Source organism: Meleagris gallopavo, chromosome Z (genome assembly GCF_000146605.3).
Source record: "Meleagris gallopavo isolate NT-WF06-2002-E0010 breed Aviagen turkey brand Nicholas breeding stock chromosome Z, Turkey_5.1, whole genome shotgun sequence".
Lineage (NCBI taxonomy): Eukaryota > Metazoa > Chordata > Aves > Galliformes > Phasianidae > Meleagris > Meleagris gallopavo.
The window spans coordinates 18967411-18983689 of record NC_015041.2 but is presented as its reverse complement, the minus strand read 5'-3'; the positions used below and the strand labels follow the sequence as shown (position 1 = coordinate 18983689).

The 16279-nt window shown below is 39.7% G+C and overlaps 1 protein-coding gene across 1 annotated transcript in view; it reads right to left on the bottom strand.

Moving 5' to 3' along the window:
* CWC27 (CWC27 spliceosome associated cyclophilin) overlaps window positions 1-16279 on the bottom strand; it is a 108005-nt gene that overhangs the window by 30398 nt on the left and 61328 nt on the right. Inside the window, 1 exon segment of the mRNA XM_019610189.1 lies at window positions 4946-5043. Within this exon segment, the coding sequence (XP_019465734.1) occupies window positions 4946-5043 (98 nt within the window).

The window sequence follows — 16279 nt, the reverse complement described above, 5'->3', positions numbered from 1 at the left end:
TTTTTCCCCTCCTTCGTATCCAATTGCTCCATATCTCTTGGTGGTACAACACTAAGAAGCAAGTACAATAATATTACCGTGCTTTTACAGTTAACAGCTTTTGTAGTAACAATCACATGATTATACCTGAATCACACATAAACTCATGTTCAGTTTGTTTTCTTGTACAAACTTGAAATATCTTACATCACACCAGTATGGCTTTCCCATTTTCTTATTTAGCTTCTGTAATTATTTTTCCTTTAGTGTTAAGGAGATACTAACACCCCAACATGACTCTCTATTTATTTTCAATGACATTCTTCACATTTTTCCCCTCCCTAAATCTGGTACTTGTTGTACCAGATTTACTTTTGCTTCTTCATGATCGACAAATTCTTTTTTCATGTTTTTCAAACAGCGTAAGATCCAATATGAACACTCAGTCCTGTTGTAATTTTCATATCACACCCACCACAAAGTGCAGTAAGATGTTACACAGACCAAAGCTAAATCTGAGATATAACGCTACAACAATACTGTAAGATTTACAGACATCTACAACTCTGTGTTCACAATTAGTATCACCTAGCAAGTTTAGAGGTCTTTGCTTAGTGTTCCTAAATTACTACCCCAACATCACTGCAAAACAGTAGGTTTGCAGTCAGAGAATGTTATTTAGTCTTTTTATCCACACCTTCTTTAAAATTGATAATTCAGAACTTAAATGTTTTAACAGACGCTAGAGAAAAAATGTGAACATTTGGTTAAGGAGAGAAACGCAAATTCCAGAGAACTGCTTTCAGCTCCCTACAAACCGTAATGAAAATGAAAGTTTTATTTTAAATGTAGACAGACTCACCTTACTTGTGTCTATGGCTACCTCTAGGTATAATGCTGAAACTCATGAAAGACAGGAAAACTCCAACTACTTCAATATTGGTCAATAATATTATGAAATGGGAGCAAATTATTGCTAATGCCCTGATCATCTCACTGTGCACTCTGGGGGCTCTTTTATTTTTGGCTACTGGCTGGAACTCAGCAGGTGCATTCCTAGAACACATCTTTTACTGTGGCATAATCCAAAAACACACAGCTGGTTTGCAGTAAAAACATTAATGAAGATGTATGTCATAGTTAATTTTCCTATTAAATTTTCACCTCTCCAGAGAACTAAAATTTCTCTTTCTGCAAGAAGTTTCGTCCTTTACCAGAACATTGCCTGTCAACTGCACTTACTATTTCCATACTGACAACAGATTGATAGGCATGTGAATGACAACTGAAAAGCAGTAGGTAGAAACAATAGCGGAAATAAATAATTTTAAATTACTTTTCTCCAAGACCAAATAAAGCATGTTTAACGAGTCCTTCACATTTATTTTTTTAGTGTGCATTTTTCAGTGGCAGATTCTCTACTACCAGTAAAAAATTTCATTCTTTCAATCATATGGTGAATTTCATTTCTCTGTGTTGTCTTCCTCAAAAAGGGAAACCGTTAGGATAGCAACTTTCTCTGACAATAGATAAAATAACTCACGAGAGTACAAGAATAAGTTAAGTGGAGAGAAAGCAAAAATCAGAGACAGTAATACCTTTCTGCAAACGTATAAATGTTTATTTTAACTGAATGACTTAAAGACTCAGAGATGGTAAATACAATACTTTCTGTAATGCTTCCATAAAGCTATCATCACTGGTAACAAGATGCTTAGTTTCTCTTTCCCCTCAAAACCTTCCTCCAGACACATTTTATCTTTCTCTTGATTTATTGTTAAGCTGTGCTTCACAGAATATCGAAGAAGAGAACATATAAGCCCGCCCCAACCAAAACACAGGATCAGACTTTTCTAAGCCAATCTAAAGAAATATTTGCCTAATCTGCAGCTGGGAAGTTCTGCTCTGTACGTCACCTATTCCAGAAGTTTTCTCTACTGCTTAACCTAAACTTCTTTAGCTTTAATTGAAGCTTACTACCTCTTGTCCCCTCGACAAAGATTATGTAGAACAAGCTTCTCTCCACAGTAGTCTTTAACACTCTTGAAGTTCTTTAATATAGGTCGATTTGAGATGCCCTCTCTGCTCTAAACTGAATAACCACTGTTCCTAAAATCTTCAAATTTTATGCTTGCCACAACATCAGTCACTGTTGTTGCTCTGCTCTGCGAACCTTTAAGAAGTCTCTCACCACTTTTTTTCAAATGGAATTTGCTCAAATCTGAGCAAAATACTCAGGCTGAAGACCAACTCAAGTTGAACAGACAACTGTCTCACATACAAACATGCCACTTTATATGTATTTTACTGTATGTTTTAATCTTTTTCTGTAGCACGGCCTTTTATTTCCTAGGTTTTAAGCTATCTAAATGCCACTGAATACTGAACATCTTATGTTTATACAATTGGTTACTTTTAAAAGAGTAGAAGAAACTTACTATTGCCTTTTTTTCCCCAGAACTCTTCTCTTTCTGACTTACATATTCTATTTACTATAATTTGACTTTAAACTTCTATGAACTGATTCAATCTACCAACCCAGCACAAAAGTGTTGCAAACTGAGAACAGTTTTCTTCCAAGTTAGCAAACTGAATCAGATCAGTAGAAGCAGTAACACATGCCAGAAACAATGCAAGTCAGTCACCCAACTCTTCATTTTAACATACGCATATGAAAATGCAACCCTAACACTTAAATTTGCATTGTTCTTCATTTTTGCTGTTGCATTCCCCTTCCCTATCCCACAATATTTTTTTTTAAGTCCACAAATAAAGGTAATCTGTCCTGAATTTACTATCACAGAATTACAGAATGGCCAAAGTTGGAAGAGACCTCAAGGATCATGAATCTCCAACCCTCCTGCCGTGCAGGGCTATCAACCTCCCCAACTAGACCAGACTGCCCAGGGCCCTATCCAATCTGGCCTCTAGGGACAGGGCATCCTATTCTTCATATTACTAGTAATCAGATTATTGGGATATTTGTTTTCCAGTTTGATTACAGTTACCTTAAAGCATTTTATTAAAGTTTTGTTAATGTCTCTGGGACTGCTTTAGCCAACCCCTCAATAAGCTTCAGTGAATTTCAACAAGTTTGAATGATTTTAATGCACCTAATAAGTAGTCTCTAGTTTATTTGTTCTGTACTTGAATGTTTCCTTTATGTCATAGATCCTCTGTAACTATATAAACAAAACTGACTGCTAAAGACTGAATTAAGCATTCAAGCTTATTTCCTTTCCGTCTAGAAAAGATGTCTTCTTGCTCATTCTTCTCCTTTTACTGCATTTTCATTAATCGTTTTGCCCATCAACATTTGCCTCTAATCTAACATCTTTTTAATTTCATTTTTCATTTTGGAATATGTTTATTTTCAGAATTTTCAGTTAGATATCCCAATAACTTGGTGAATAGTTTCTCTCCTGCCATATGTATTTCTTAACAGTGGAGTAGACCACTTCTGCTCAAAAAGGGAAACCAGTATTATTTTTACCATTAGCTGCTACCAACAGTTTTTCCAGTAGGTTTATATCCTGCCTGCAATTCACTTCAAAGAAAATTAAAAAACCCAAATACATAAAGCTTCCTTTCCTTTCCCCCAGCATCTTCTTCTAAAATAAAAGGTGTCTTTTCAAATTGTACCATAGTTTTATCTATTATTGATGTCCAAGTATTAATTTGGTCTGTCAGTATCAAAGTGGTTTTCCTCCAATTATTCTTCATTAAGTCCTCTGACATAACTGGCACCCAAACAGGACTATGTTTAAGCAATGGTATTACAACTGCCATACAAGGCATGCTTCTGTTTCATTTATCATATATGTACATTAGGATTATTCTTTTTTATTTTCTTTAGGATTCATTAGGATTATTGTTATTCTACTTTTCCACTTCTTTTTCACGTGTCCACTGACTGCATTTGCTGACTTGCCAAGGAGAGCTTATATTCAGTTGGTGACTGAGTATGATTTCTAGAACCTTTTTAGGGCCACTACTTCCTATAATATGATGACAGATTTCAAATACAAGTTCCAGATACTGATTTTTTTTTAATTTGCCAGGATGGTTATTGATCAAGCTCACCTGTTATTCAAGAGAATTTATGACAATATCCAACATTTATGTTACACTTTCTACCACTTTTCTAAATTGTATATAATCTGGCAATATTACTGTAAATGATTTTTTTATATTTTCTTTCAGATTTTTTATGCTGTTGAGAGATGGATGAAGATTGCAACCCAGAAGTGTATCTAGCAACTCCAGAGTGCCAAAAAGCCTGATTTTTTTTTCAGTTCAGCTAATAATCTCTTACATCTTTATGCACTAAAAATTCACCTCACCTATTACATACTTGAAAATTTGTGTACATTTATTAAGAAACAGAATGTAATTTTTTTTTCTGCCACAAAAGTGTGTATCTAAAGATCCATCTCCTTTTGCTAAAGTTTATGAAGGATAAACTTGGAACTGTCCTCTAGATTCTAAGTTCAACTGGTGTCACTGAGAAGAAGTGCAGAATCTTAAAGTCAATAGCTCTGAATTCAGTGTTTAGCATATGCATTTAAGTGCCTTTCCAATTTGAAAAGTCAAGAAAATTTTCCACTTTGGAAGAGATCAGAACAGGTATGTGCCCTTCAAAGAATTCAACTCATTATTTGAAATAACTGTATTTCAAATCCAGAAGCTTGCCCAACTTCACATACGTAGCTACGAACATTTGAAAGTATAAATGCTACCTGTACAATTTATTTATATACTGATATCCTTTCGTCACTACCACTCCCCATTCTTACAGAAAACTAATTTTCTGGAAAAAAAAAAGACAACACCATCTATTTTGACAATATATTGTCCACTTTTATGGAAATGAATGCATTTATGAAAATGAACCTGCTGAAGAAACTTAAAACTGCGATGTTAACTGGAGATCTGAACAATATCTGCTGTACTTCCCTTTTCTTACCTTCCTTTTCTTTGGGTTTTAAAGTTTGCTCTTCTCTTTTCTGTTTTGCCTCCAAAAGTTCACGTTTCAGCTGTCGTGCTTCTTTCCGTAGCTCCTCACTGGAAGGGGAAAAATATTTACAAGAATTTAATCTTCTGGGAATGTAAAGCCACTCAGGAGAAGCGGAATCAAAGTTAATGGGCAGTAAATCTCTGATATAAACGAAGGGAATGTACTGACTCATGCATGCTAGGAACATGGCTTAAGAATCAATTAGAACCAAAGAAAGCTTGTATTTTCATTAGAAAAGACAACAAAAAGACATAACAGATGACTTATTTTAAGAGCCCTTTAGAAATATGTCAAGGACATGAATAATAAAACAAAGAACTCCCACTTGTATTTTTAATTTGATATTGTAATATTTAAGTATAAGAACCACAAAAAGAATTTGAAACAGAGGCAGTGCCAAATCAATTTTACACGTATTATAAAATTCAGTTTACAGAAGTAACAAATGCCAGCATTCTTGATTTCTTAGATGGACAGATGATGTAGTTGTGATGTGATTAAGATTACATCTATATATAAGGATAAATTATTACATATGAAAATTACCTTAATTTTAAAATTTCACGACAGCAAACAGGAAATAACAGCAGAAAAAAAATTTGCAAGTCAGTGTGCCAGTATCAAGTGAAATGTCTTTCTCTGGCATCCTGGCTTGTATCAGGAATGGTGTGGTGAGCAGGACTAGGGAAGTCATCCTGCCCTTGTACTGATCATTGGTGAGGCCTCATCTTGAGTACTGTGTTCAGTTTTGAGCACCTCAGTACAGAATGGACATTGAGGTGCTGGAGCAGGTCCAAAGAAGGGCAACAAGGCTTGTGAAGGGCTTGGAGAATATGCCCCATGAGGAGCAAATGAAGGAACTGGGGCTGCTTAGTCTGAGGAAGAGGAGGTTGAGGGGAGGCCTTACTGCTCTCTTCCAATATTTGAAAGGAGATGGTCGATAGAGTGGAGTTGGTTTCTTCTCACTGGTGACAAGATGAGGGGAAATGGCCTCAATCTGTGCCAGGGTAAGTTTAGGTTGGACATCAGGAAACATTACTTTACAGAAAGGGTTGTTAAGCACTGGAATGGGCTCCCCAGGAAGGTGGTTGAATCACCATCCCTGGGTGTGTTTAAAAACTGTTTGGATGTGGCGCTCAGGGATATGATTTAGCGGAGGGCTGTTAGGGTAGTATGGTTAGGTTGTGATTGGACTTGAAGATCTTGGAGATCCTTCCCAACCTGAGCAATTCTATGACTCTTCACAGAATCACAAAATAGACAGGGAGGGACTGCTGAAGATCATCCATTCCAGCTCCCCTCTGCAAGCATGGCCAATCACAGCAGGTTGCTCAAGGCACTGTCCAGTCTGGATTTCAATGTCCAAAGACAGAAACTCCATAACCTCTCTGGGCAACCTGACTGCACTGATGAACCATCCTCAGTGTGAGAAAGCTTTTCCATATGTTAAAATTCAATTTCTTAGATTTCATTCTACATTCATATACTACTATGAAAGCATACTACTATTCACATACTAGTATGAAAGCACCGATAACTGCTTCCAGTTTTTCTGGTGTTAGAATCTATATTTTCCACTTTTTCCAAAACTTAAGTTCCTATTTATTTTGAATATGCCTGGGAACCACATGATTTTCTTCTTGAAGTTCCTTAAGTACACTGCTAGTAACAATTAAAACTATTCTCTCCCCCTCCTCCTCCTCAAAGAAACTGAATTCTTTGCCACTCAGCAAGAGATGGTTACAAATGGCACTTAGAGTAATGTAGTCCAGCACATCAAAAGGTTTTCTTTAAGAGGGACCCACTTAGAAGTTCTAAGTTATATTAAAGTAATGTGGAAGAAGAATTAACTATTCTTTAAGAATTATTCATTCTTCACATCTCCCTTTTATTTTTCTACTGGAAGGAGGTTTTTGTACAGAACATAGATGTGCCTAATTCCTTTAGAGTCTAATTATAAAGTAATTTTACAAGATCTTTTTTTATCAGTAATAGGTAGATGGTAAGTTGATGAAAGACTATGATACTTGGCTCCGGAACTCTAAAGTAGACCCTAAACTACGTACCCTCCTAGGCTCACCTTAGGCTCACCAACGTTAGGCAGGTGGAAGAGGCAATTCAAAAAGCCTTCATGGTAATGAGGAAGCCACAAGAACTAATTAACTGAAAAGCCAAGCTATACTAGACAAATTTACTGGAAGAGAACTGGAAATAACTGTTTAACAGAAGAACATGAAATTGATGAAGTAAGACAGAATCAGCATGAGGGCCCACAAATTGGTCTGTAACTGCATCCCTTCATATTTTAACAATAGGTCTTTGCAAGCAGTAAATTTGCACTCATGTTTCATGTAAATTAGCTTTCGTTGGTATGTGGTTGCACTGTTGCCTCTTGTCTCTGGAAAGCTTACATCACATCACTGCTTTTCTGGTCCTGCTGTTACACAACAGAATCTCCTCTTGCTCTTACTTTCCTTTCCCTTTTCTGTAGTTTGGAAGCTTTCCTCTCTCCTTCAACACAGAGACTTCCAAAATCCTTCTCAGTTTCCTTATTCCCATTTGAAGGGCCCAAACACACAAATGGAAACAAGTAACACAAACTGGATTTTCTCTTTGTGAAGTGTATTACCAATATTGTGTACAAAACAACAAATCATTTCCTTTCTAAATTTTATTTTTTGAAACCAGAAGTGTAGCTAATTCTTAAAATCTTTTATCTCCATATTCTGTGAAGAGCACTTAGGTGAAATTATTTAAGTACCAAGCTGCTAGATTCTGGCTTGGAGATACTCCTTCTAAAAATACACAACATGGACCAAATTTCCTATACGTAGTTAAGTTTTATAGCTCTTGAATGTGAAGTACATTGTAGAGTAAATGAATGCCACAATTTTCCAAATAAAGACTAGCATTAGCTTATTTGTAGACAACAGCTTTTAACTTTTTATCTGAAATTGTTAGCCTGCTTATTTTTCTACAATTACTACAATCTCTTGATTATATAATCCTTAGTAACCTTTCCTGATTGAACATTCTAAAAGATAGTAACTGTTCAAAAATGTTACCTTCCACTATTCCAGAGCATAATTATCATCAGTTAGCTCAACCATATATTCCACATAGAAGATCAAGATAAAATAACTATGTATAAGTGTATTTGTCTATATATGCATATAACAAATTGCATACTGAATGTTTCCGAGAAGAATTGCAGACAATATTCTTTTTCTGCCAACATCTAGGCAAGATAGCTCCAGGAAGCACTATTAGAAGACAAAACCAAAAACCTACTTACTGAAGTAAAAAACTAAAATGGAACAATAATATCAAAAGAATTGTTCATGTTTCTTATTTATATCAAAATTATTTGTAATCAGAATGTTTATTTTGCAGAAGAGAAACCCAGACAATCAGTTTCAGAAGAAAATGCCTAACTCCAGGGTTTTTAGATTCAGTTTGATTCATGGGATCTCCACGATATAGAAGCTACAAGACACTGGCTGTTTTCAGGTTCATCTCTTACTGCATGTTAAATATAACATGCATGGTGAAACTATCAGATTTCCTGGTGAACTATTTGAATGCATGTTCAACCGACAGCTCTGCACTGTTATCTACTACTCGGATTTCTTTTCAGCAAATGAAATAATGTGAATTTCTTTACATTCTTTTTTAAAGAAAGGATGTTCTCATCATCTTTAGTAACTCCTGTTTGCTATATAACTCCCTGCAATATGTCTACAATCCTTCTGAACACTGACATCAGAATCAGACATGATGGTTTCAAACACTCCAGCAGAGCACTGCTGATTGCATACTTGGTGCCTTTGTTTTTATTCACATAAAATACAAGGTCAATACCGCACTTAGTCAAATTACTTCTTGCAATGACTGTAAACCCATTTCTTATCCACTTCTTTCCAAAATGTTCTTCAGCCTTTGTATTACTCTGCAGCTACAACCTACATTCCTGATTTGCAATTGTATAATCTATTATTTAGTAGTATTTTTTTCTTGTAGCATTCTGGCTAAGTGCTATTTAATTAAGATTATTTTTAGTAGTTTGTCCTCAGGCAAACTATATTGTTCTCATATAAAAACTTCTTAAATAAAAGCAAGAATGCCAGTGTGCTTATAAACAAATGGTTGGATCTACCTGTACTATAAGCAATAGTTATAAATTCTTTTTATAAATCAAAAAGGTCATCTCTTTAAACCTGTATCATCCTCTCACTTCAGTTTTTCTAAGAGGCAACACAGTTATCTACTAATTACCAGAACTGATTATAACTTTACTGGACATCTTCTTTGCTTTTGAGTATAACAAAGAAAGCAATCTGTTACACCTACTTAGGAAAGAAGAGAGGATAAATTATGTATGTTCATTTTTGGTATTGTACCTTTTGCCACATTTAGACTCTGTGATGGCAGTCATATAATTCTTTGTAATTTTCTGTTTTTCACTATAAATTAACATTAGTAAAGCGGAAAGCATTCCATTTTCACCAAAGTCCTTGCTAATTAACTACGCTTGTTTTCTACAAGTACTTCAGTTAAAAGATGTAGCCCCCCTGTCAGTGGATGTGAACCTTTTACTGTCCTCGCATTATGCATACTGCATGTTCCACATATAGACCATAAATATTTATGAATTTTTTTTTTATATAATGATTTTTGCCATCTTTATGGTTGGCTGAAGATAAGCCAGCAATGTGCCCAGGTGGTCAAGAAGGCCACTGGCCCCCTGGCCTGCATGAGAAATCATGTAGGCAGCAGGTTTAGGGAAGTAATTGTCCCTCTGTGCTCAGCGCGATGAAACAGAAAGCATCGCAACTACTGTGGACAGTTTGGGGCCCCTCACTACAAGAAGGATATGAAGTTGCTGGATAGGTTCCAAGAGCAGCAATAAAAATGGTGAAGTGACGATAACACAAGATATGGGGAGCAGCTGACAGAGATGGAGTTGTTTACTCTGACAAAAGGAAGCTGAGGGGAAATGTCATGGCTGTCTCCACTACCTCATACTGGGTGACTCTCTTCTTGGAGAAATGGAGGGCCCCATATGCAAACTGGACCCAAACCATGGGGAAGTGTACTGCCTTCCTGGGGCCTGGGTCAGGAACATAACCAGGAAACTCCCAATGCTGGTTAGGTCCACTAATTATTTTTCTTTAGTCATAGTTCAGGTGGGCAGTGATGAAATTGCTTAGAGAAGCCCACGAATTATGAAAAGAGATTTCAGGGGTTTACAGCGTTTAATTCAAGGAGTGGGAGCTCAAGTGATTTTCTGTTCTATACCTTCAGGGACAGTGAAGGACACAGAGAGGGCTTGGAAAGCACACAGAATGAATAATTGGCTCAGAGGCTGGTGTCGAGCCAGAAACTTTTGGTTCTTTGATCATGGGGCAGTTTTCTTGGCCCTTAGCCTGTAGTCCGTCCATGGAATCCACCTATCTCAAAGGGGGTGACGAATCCTAGCACAGGAGCTAGTGGGACTTATCAAAAGAACTTTAAACTAGCTATGGTGGGGGAAGGGGACAAAACAGGACTCACAAGAGATGAGCCCAGGGGAACGATCTTGAGCTGGGAGTGAGGCAGATGAGATGACTTGGCTGAAGTGCATCTACACCAGTGCAACAAGCAGAAGGATTTAGAAGCGACTGTGCGACAGGCTAACTTTGACCTAGCTGCTACTAACAAAACATGGTGGGACCACTCCCACGACTGGAGTGCTGTGATGGATGGCTACAATCTCTTTGGAAGGGATAGATGAGGAAGGAAGGGTGGTGGTGTGGCCTTTTATATTAAAGACTGTTTTGATGTTGAAGAGCTTGGGGTTGGGAATGGTAAAATTGAGTGTCTGTCAGTAAGGATCAGTGGGAAGGCCTGTAGTGGTGACATCTTGGTGGGGGTCTGTTATAGACCGCCTAATCAGGATTAAGAGATGGATGAGGCATTCTATGAGCAGCATGCAGAAGTCACGTGATCACCAACACTCGTTCTTGTGAGAGACTTCAATTTCCCTGATATACTGGAAATATAATACAGCATAGAGGAAGCAGTCGAAGAGGTATCTAGAGTTGTGTGGAAGATAGCTTCCTTATGCAGCTGTTAGGAGAGCCTATGAGCAGTGATGCCCTGATAGACCTGCTCTTCACTAACAGAGAAGGACTGGTGGAAGATGTGAAGGTTGGGGACTGTCTTGGGCAGATAGACCATGAAATTGTAGAATTCTCTATTCTTGGCTATGTTAGAAGGGTGACTAGCAAAACTGCTGTCTTCAACTTCAAGAGGGCAGACTTTGACCTGTTCTGGATGCTTACAGCACGGGTCCCTTGGGAGTCGCTCCTTAGGGGTAAAGGGTTCCAGGAAGCCTCCAGGACATTCCTCAAGATGGAAATCTTAAAGGCGCAAGAACAGGCTGTCCCCGAATGCCATAAGGCGAGCCGTAGGGCAAGAAGACCGGTGTGGATGAGCTGAGAACTATTGTTGAGACTTTGGAAGAAAAAGAGAATCTGTGTCCTCAGAAGAAGTGACAGGCTACTTGGGGAGTTTACAAGGAAGTTGTTAAGTTATGCAGAGAGGAAGTTAGGAGAGCTTGAACTCTCCTAACTTGAACTCAGATCGGCCAGTGCAGTCAAAGAGAATAAGAAATCCTTTTATAAATATATCAAGGGTAAGAGAAAAACAAGGGAAAATTTCCATCCTTTACTTCATGCAGCAGGGAATGTGACCACTGAGGATAAGCAGAAAGCTGAGGTCCTCAGTGCCTTCTTTACATCTGCCTTTAATAGGCAGATCAGTTGTCATCAGGGCATTTTACGCCCTAATCTGGAAGTCTGGGATGCTATGCAGAATACACCCCCAGTGATTCAGGTGGAGACGGTGTTAGAGAGCTCCTCCGCCATCAAAACTGTCACAAGTCCATGGGATCAGATGGGCTCCATCCTAGGGTGCTAAGGGAGCTGGCGGGGGTGATTTCTGATTGCTCTCGGCCATCTACCAGTGCTTCTGTTATCTGGAGAGGTCCCAGAGGATTGGAGGCTTGCTGATGTGACTCCCATCTACAAGAAGGGCCATAAGGAGGATCCGGAGATCTACAGTCCTGTCAGTGTGATATTTGTACCAGGGAAAGTTACGGAGCAAACCATCTTGGGTGAGATCACATGACATGTGTGTGGTGTCCAGGGAATCAGGCCCAGCCAGGATGGGTTCATGAATGGCAGGTCGTGCTTGACCAACCTTATCTCCTTCTACGACTGAGTGACCAGACTGGTAGACAAGGGAAAGGCTGTTGATGTAGTCTACTTAGATTTCAGCAAAGCCTTTGACATGGTCTCTCACAGTATTCTTCTGGGAAAACTGTGTGCCCGTAGGCTGGACAGGTATACTCTTCTTTGGGTAAGGAACTGGCTAGAGAGCCATGCCCAGCGTGTAGTTGTTAATGGAGCTAAGTCCAGCTGGTGACCCATTACAAGAGGCCTCCCCCAGGTGTCAGTAAGGGGCCCATCTTGTTTAATATCTTTACTGATGACCTAGATGAGGGGATTGAGTGTACCCTCAGTAAGTCTGCAGATGACACCAAACTGGGAGGTAGTGTTGATCTGCCTGAGGGAAGGAAGATCCTTCAGAGGGATCTAGATAAGCTGGATCGCTGGGCTCAGGTGAACGGGATAAGGTTCAGCAAGGCCAAGTACCGGGTCTTGCACTTCGGCCACAACAACCCCATGCAGCGCTATAGATTTGGGGATGAGTGGCTGGATGACTGTGAAGAGGAAAGGGACCTGGGGGTGTTTGTTGATGCTTGGCTGAACATGAGCAGACAGTGGGCTCAGGTGGCCAAGAGGGCCAACAGCATCCTGGCCTGCATTAGAAATAGAGTGGCCAGCAGGAGCAGGGAGGTAATTATCGCCCTCTACTCAGCACTGGTGAGTCCGCACCTTGAGTATTGTGTTCAGCTGTGGGCCCCTCACTACAAAAAAGACACTGAGGCCCTGGAATTTGTTCAGAGAAGGGCAATGAAACAGGTGATGGGTCTGGAGCACAAGTCTTATGAAGAGCGACTGAGGGAGCAGGAGTTTAGTCTGGAGAAGAGGAGGCTCAGGGGAGACCTTATTGCACTCTACAGCTTCCTGAAGGGAGGCTGTGATGAGGAGGGGTTTGGCCTCTTCTCCCAGGCAACAAACAGGACCCAAGCAAATGGCCGCAAGTTGTACCAGAGGAGGTTTAGGTTAGATGTAAGGAAGAACTTTTTCTCTCAGAGAGTGTCAGGCACTGGAATGGCCTGCCCAGGCAGGTGGTGAAGTCGCCGTCCCTGGCAGTGTTCAAGAGGCATCTGGATGAGGAGTTATGAGATATGGGTTAGAGGCTTCTGGTAGCAATTGTAATGGGAGAACGGTTGGACTAAATGATCTTGCAGATTGATTCCAACCTTGTGATTCTATGATTTCATGATTCTATGATTCCACCTAAAAGGAGGCTGTTGCAAGGTGGGTGTCAGTCTCTCTTCTCAGATGACAACTCATAAGACTCAAGGAAACAGCCTGGAACTGCACCAGAGGTGGTTTAGATTGGGTACCAAAAAGAATTTCTGCACGGAAATAGTGATCAAGAATTGGCTTGAACAGGCTGCCTGGAGAAGTGGTGGAGTTCTCATCCCTGGAGGTATTTACAAAACATGTGGACGTGGCATGTAGGAACATGATTTAATGATGGGATTCAGATTGATGGGTCAGATTGTTGGTTAGATTTGATTATCATGAGGATCTTTTCCTACTTCGATGATTCTATGATTCTGTACGGCAGATGACTCAATGAATAGTCTGTCAAGAGTTTTTTTTCCCCTTTCTTTTTAATCTAAATTGTTGAAAAGATACCTGTTCACTTGCTTCAAGCCTCATGGTAATTTCATCAATATTATAGTGACTCTTGCTTCTGGTTGGTATTGGTGTTCTAATTTGAAACCTTCTTTGCTACATCCCTTTTCGTTTTAATCGCTTTCATATTCCTTTTAAACCAGAGTATTTCCTTCCCAGTGTGACTTTGTTCTACATCCACATTGGGCATCCCTGAACAATTCTTATATTTTGATAACTCTGCATTCTGTCTTTAATTTTCCAATTTACTTTTCATATAAAGTAAATGAAATCAAATCCTGAACCATATTTGACTGCTAATCTCTAAGCCACCAGCAAAGTAGAACAATGTATCTGAAACAATTCAGCTCACATTAAGAAGTACCTTCATGATTCATCTGCAGTTTTATGTACTGCACAGCAAAGCAGGCCACGTGCATGCAGAAGTACTGGTCAGGAAAATCTTTCAGTGTTCCCCTACTTTCTATAATCCCAAAATGAAAAGATTATTTCCACTAATTGTTTCAATACATAAACTGCATGATTTTCCTGCCTCCTAACCTAATATAGTTTCAGAAATTCATGTCACAAGTCACATAAAGTAAGAAAAGCCTAGCAGTTTGAAGTCATCCATATGGCTGGACAGGCACTATGCACAATCTGATGGAGATTGCTTGATCTCCTCTAATCCTTGCACTGAATTTGAAAGAAAGCAGATTTTGGCAGATCAAGATTCCATCCTCATAAAATGAAAGAGAAAGAAAACTGAAAACCAGACTAAAGGTTAATAACACAACTCTTACCTTCTGTAACAAAAGATCTGCCTTCTAGTGGTAAACAAACACTTGTTATACTGTGTATTTAGCTTAAGTGCTGTTAGCAACCCTAACGCTAACCCGAGCCACAGTGCAGCAGAGGCTGAGGCCCAGAGGAGGCACAGCCCATGGATATCCCCGCAGGAACAGCCCCAGGCTGGAGCCGCAGCCCGTGGGGAGCAGACCACGGTGGGGCAGGAGGGCTAGGGCAGCTGTCTCCTGTGGGACAGTGCTGGAGCAGCTCCTGAGGGTGAGTCCTGTGGTACGAAGCCATGTGGAGCAGTACCTGGAGAGCTACGGATGGTGGGGAACCCAAACAGCATTAGCTGGGGCAAGACAGCATCCCACGGGACAGACCCACGTGGAGCAAGGTGCAGTGGCCATGGGGAGCAGCAGACTGGAAGTATTACCCAGTGACTGCAGTCCCAGTCTCTGTTTCATAGTATGTGTTTGGTTCTCAGCTCATTCAGCAGCAGGCAATAAATTACAATAATCTCCCTTACACTGAGTTTGTTTTGCAGTGACATTATTTTATGAGTCATCTCCTCATGAAACTTTTTTTTTCATCCCATTTTCTCCCTGTTCTCTTGAGGAGATGGAGTATGGGAATGACCTGGTGGTCCTATGCTGCAAACCAGTGTAAAAGCACCATGCAGACTCATAGAATGTAAAGCAGCACAGTCCTTTATCAAAATGTGATTTAGGAAAAAGGTGCATATACTCAACATTATATTAGTAATAACAAAGCCCAATAGATAAAAAAATTCATCTGATACCTATACATCAATCACAAGAATACCTTCCAGGCATACTCCAGTTTACCCAAGCTTCAGTATAAACTCCACTCCAATGCAGAGTAGTTATTACTCTTCCTTTAAATTCCACTTAAGCCCCAAGGGAGGCCCAAATTGCTTGGGATGAGTCTAACATACAATCATTCCCTGATCTTGGTATAAACAGCATCAAATAAGCTGATTTTCTTTTCACAACTCAAGTACTTAGCTGATGCCAAAAAAAAATACAAGCAGCCTTCATAGCCAGAGGATTCACTCCAGTAAATGTGAATTTATAATGGAGAAATGTCAACGGTTTACGGGCTGGTTCGGCCCGGTTCCGTGACTAGAAGGGCGGAGGGATCCGCGGATCCGCGCCCCCGGAAGAAAAAGAAAATAAGGGACCCCGAAATAATTGAAAACAGTGGCAACAATCTGAGGTAAAACAAAGTAATTTACTAAATATGGTATCAACAGAATTTTATAAGGAGAGAGAATGTGAAATTGATAGTGGATCGGCCTTACCACAACGCTGAGATGAGAAGCGCAGGCAGAGAAGCGCAGGCGAGAAGCGCAGGCAGAGAAGCGCAAGCGAAGCAGCGCAGGCAGAGAAGCGCAAAGCGAAGCAGCGCAGGCAGAGAAGAGAGCATCAGGTGACCTTGCCAGGAGTTATATCTCCTCGCTGACCGCAAAGCCCCCTGGGGAAACGTAGCTGCTCTTCTCCGCTGGACAGGCACCCGGAACTTGAGCATCAGTCAGTCAAACCCCAGTACATTGCATGATGTTATGATGTGGAATACCGATAATGAAAAATCATGAAACCATGACAGCATATTATTT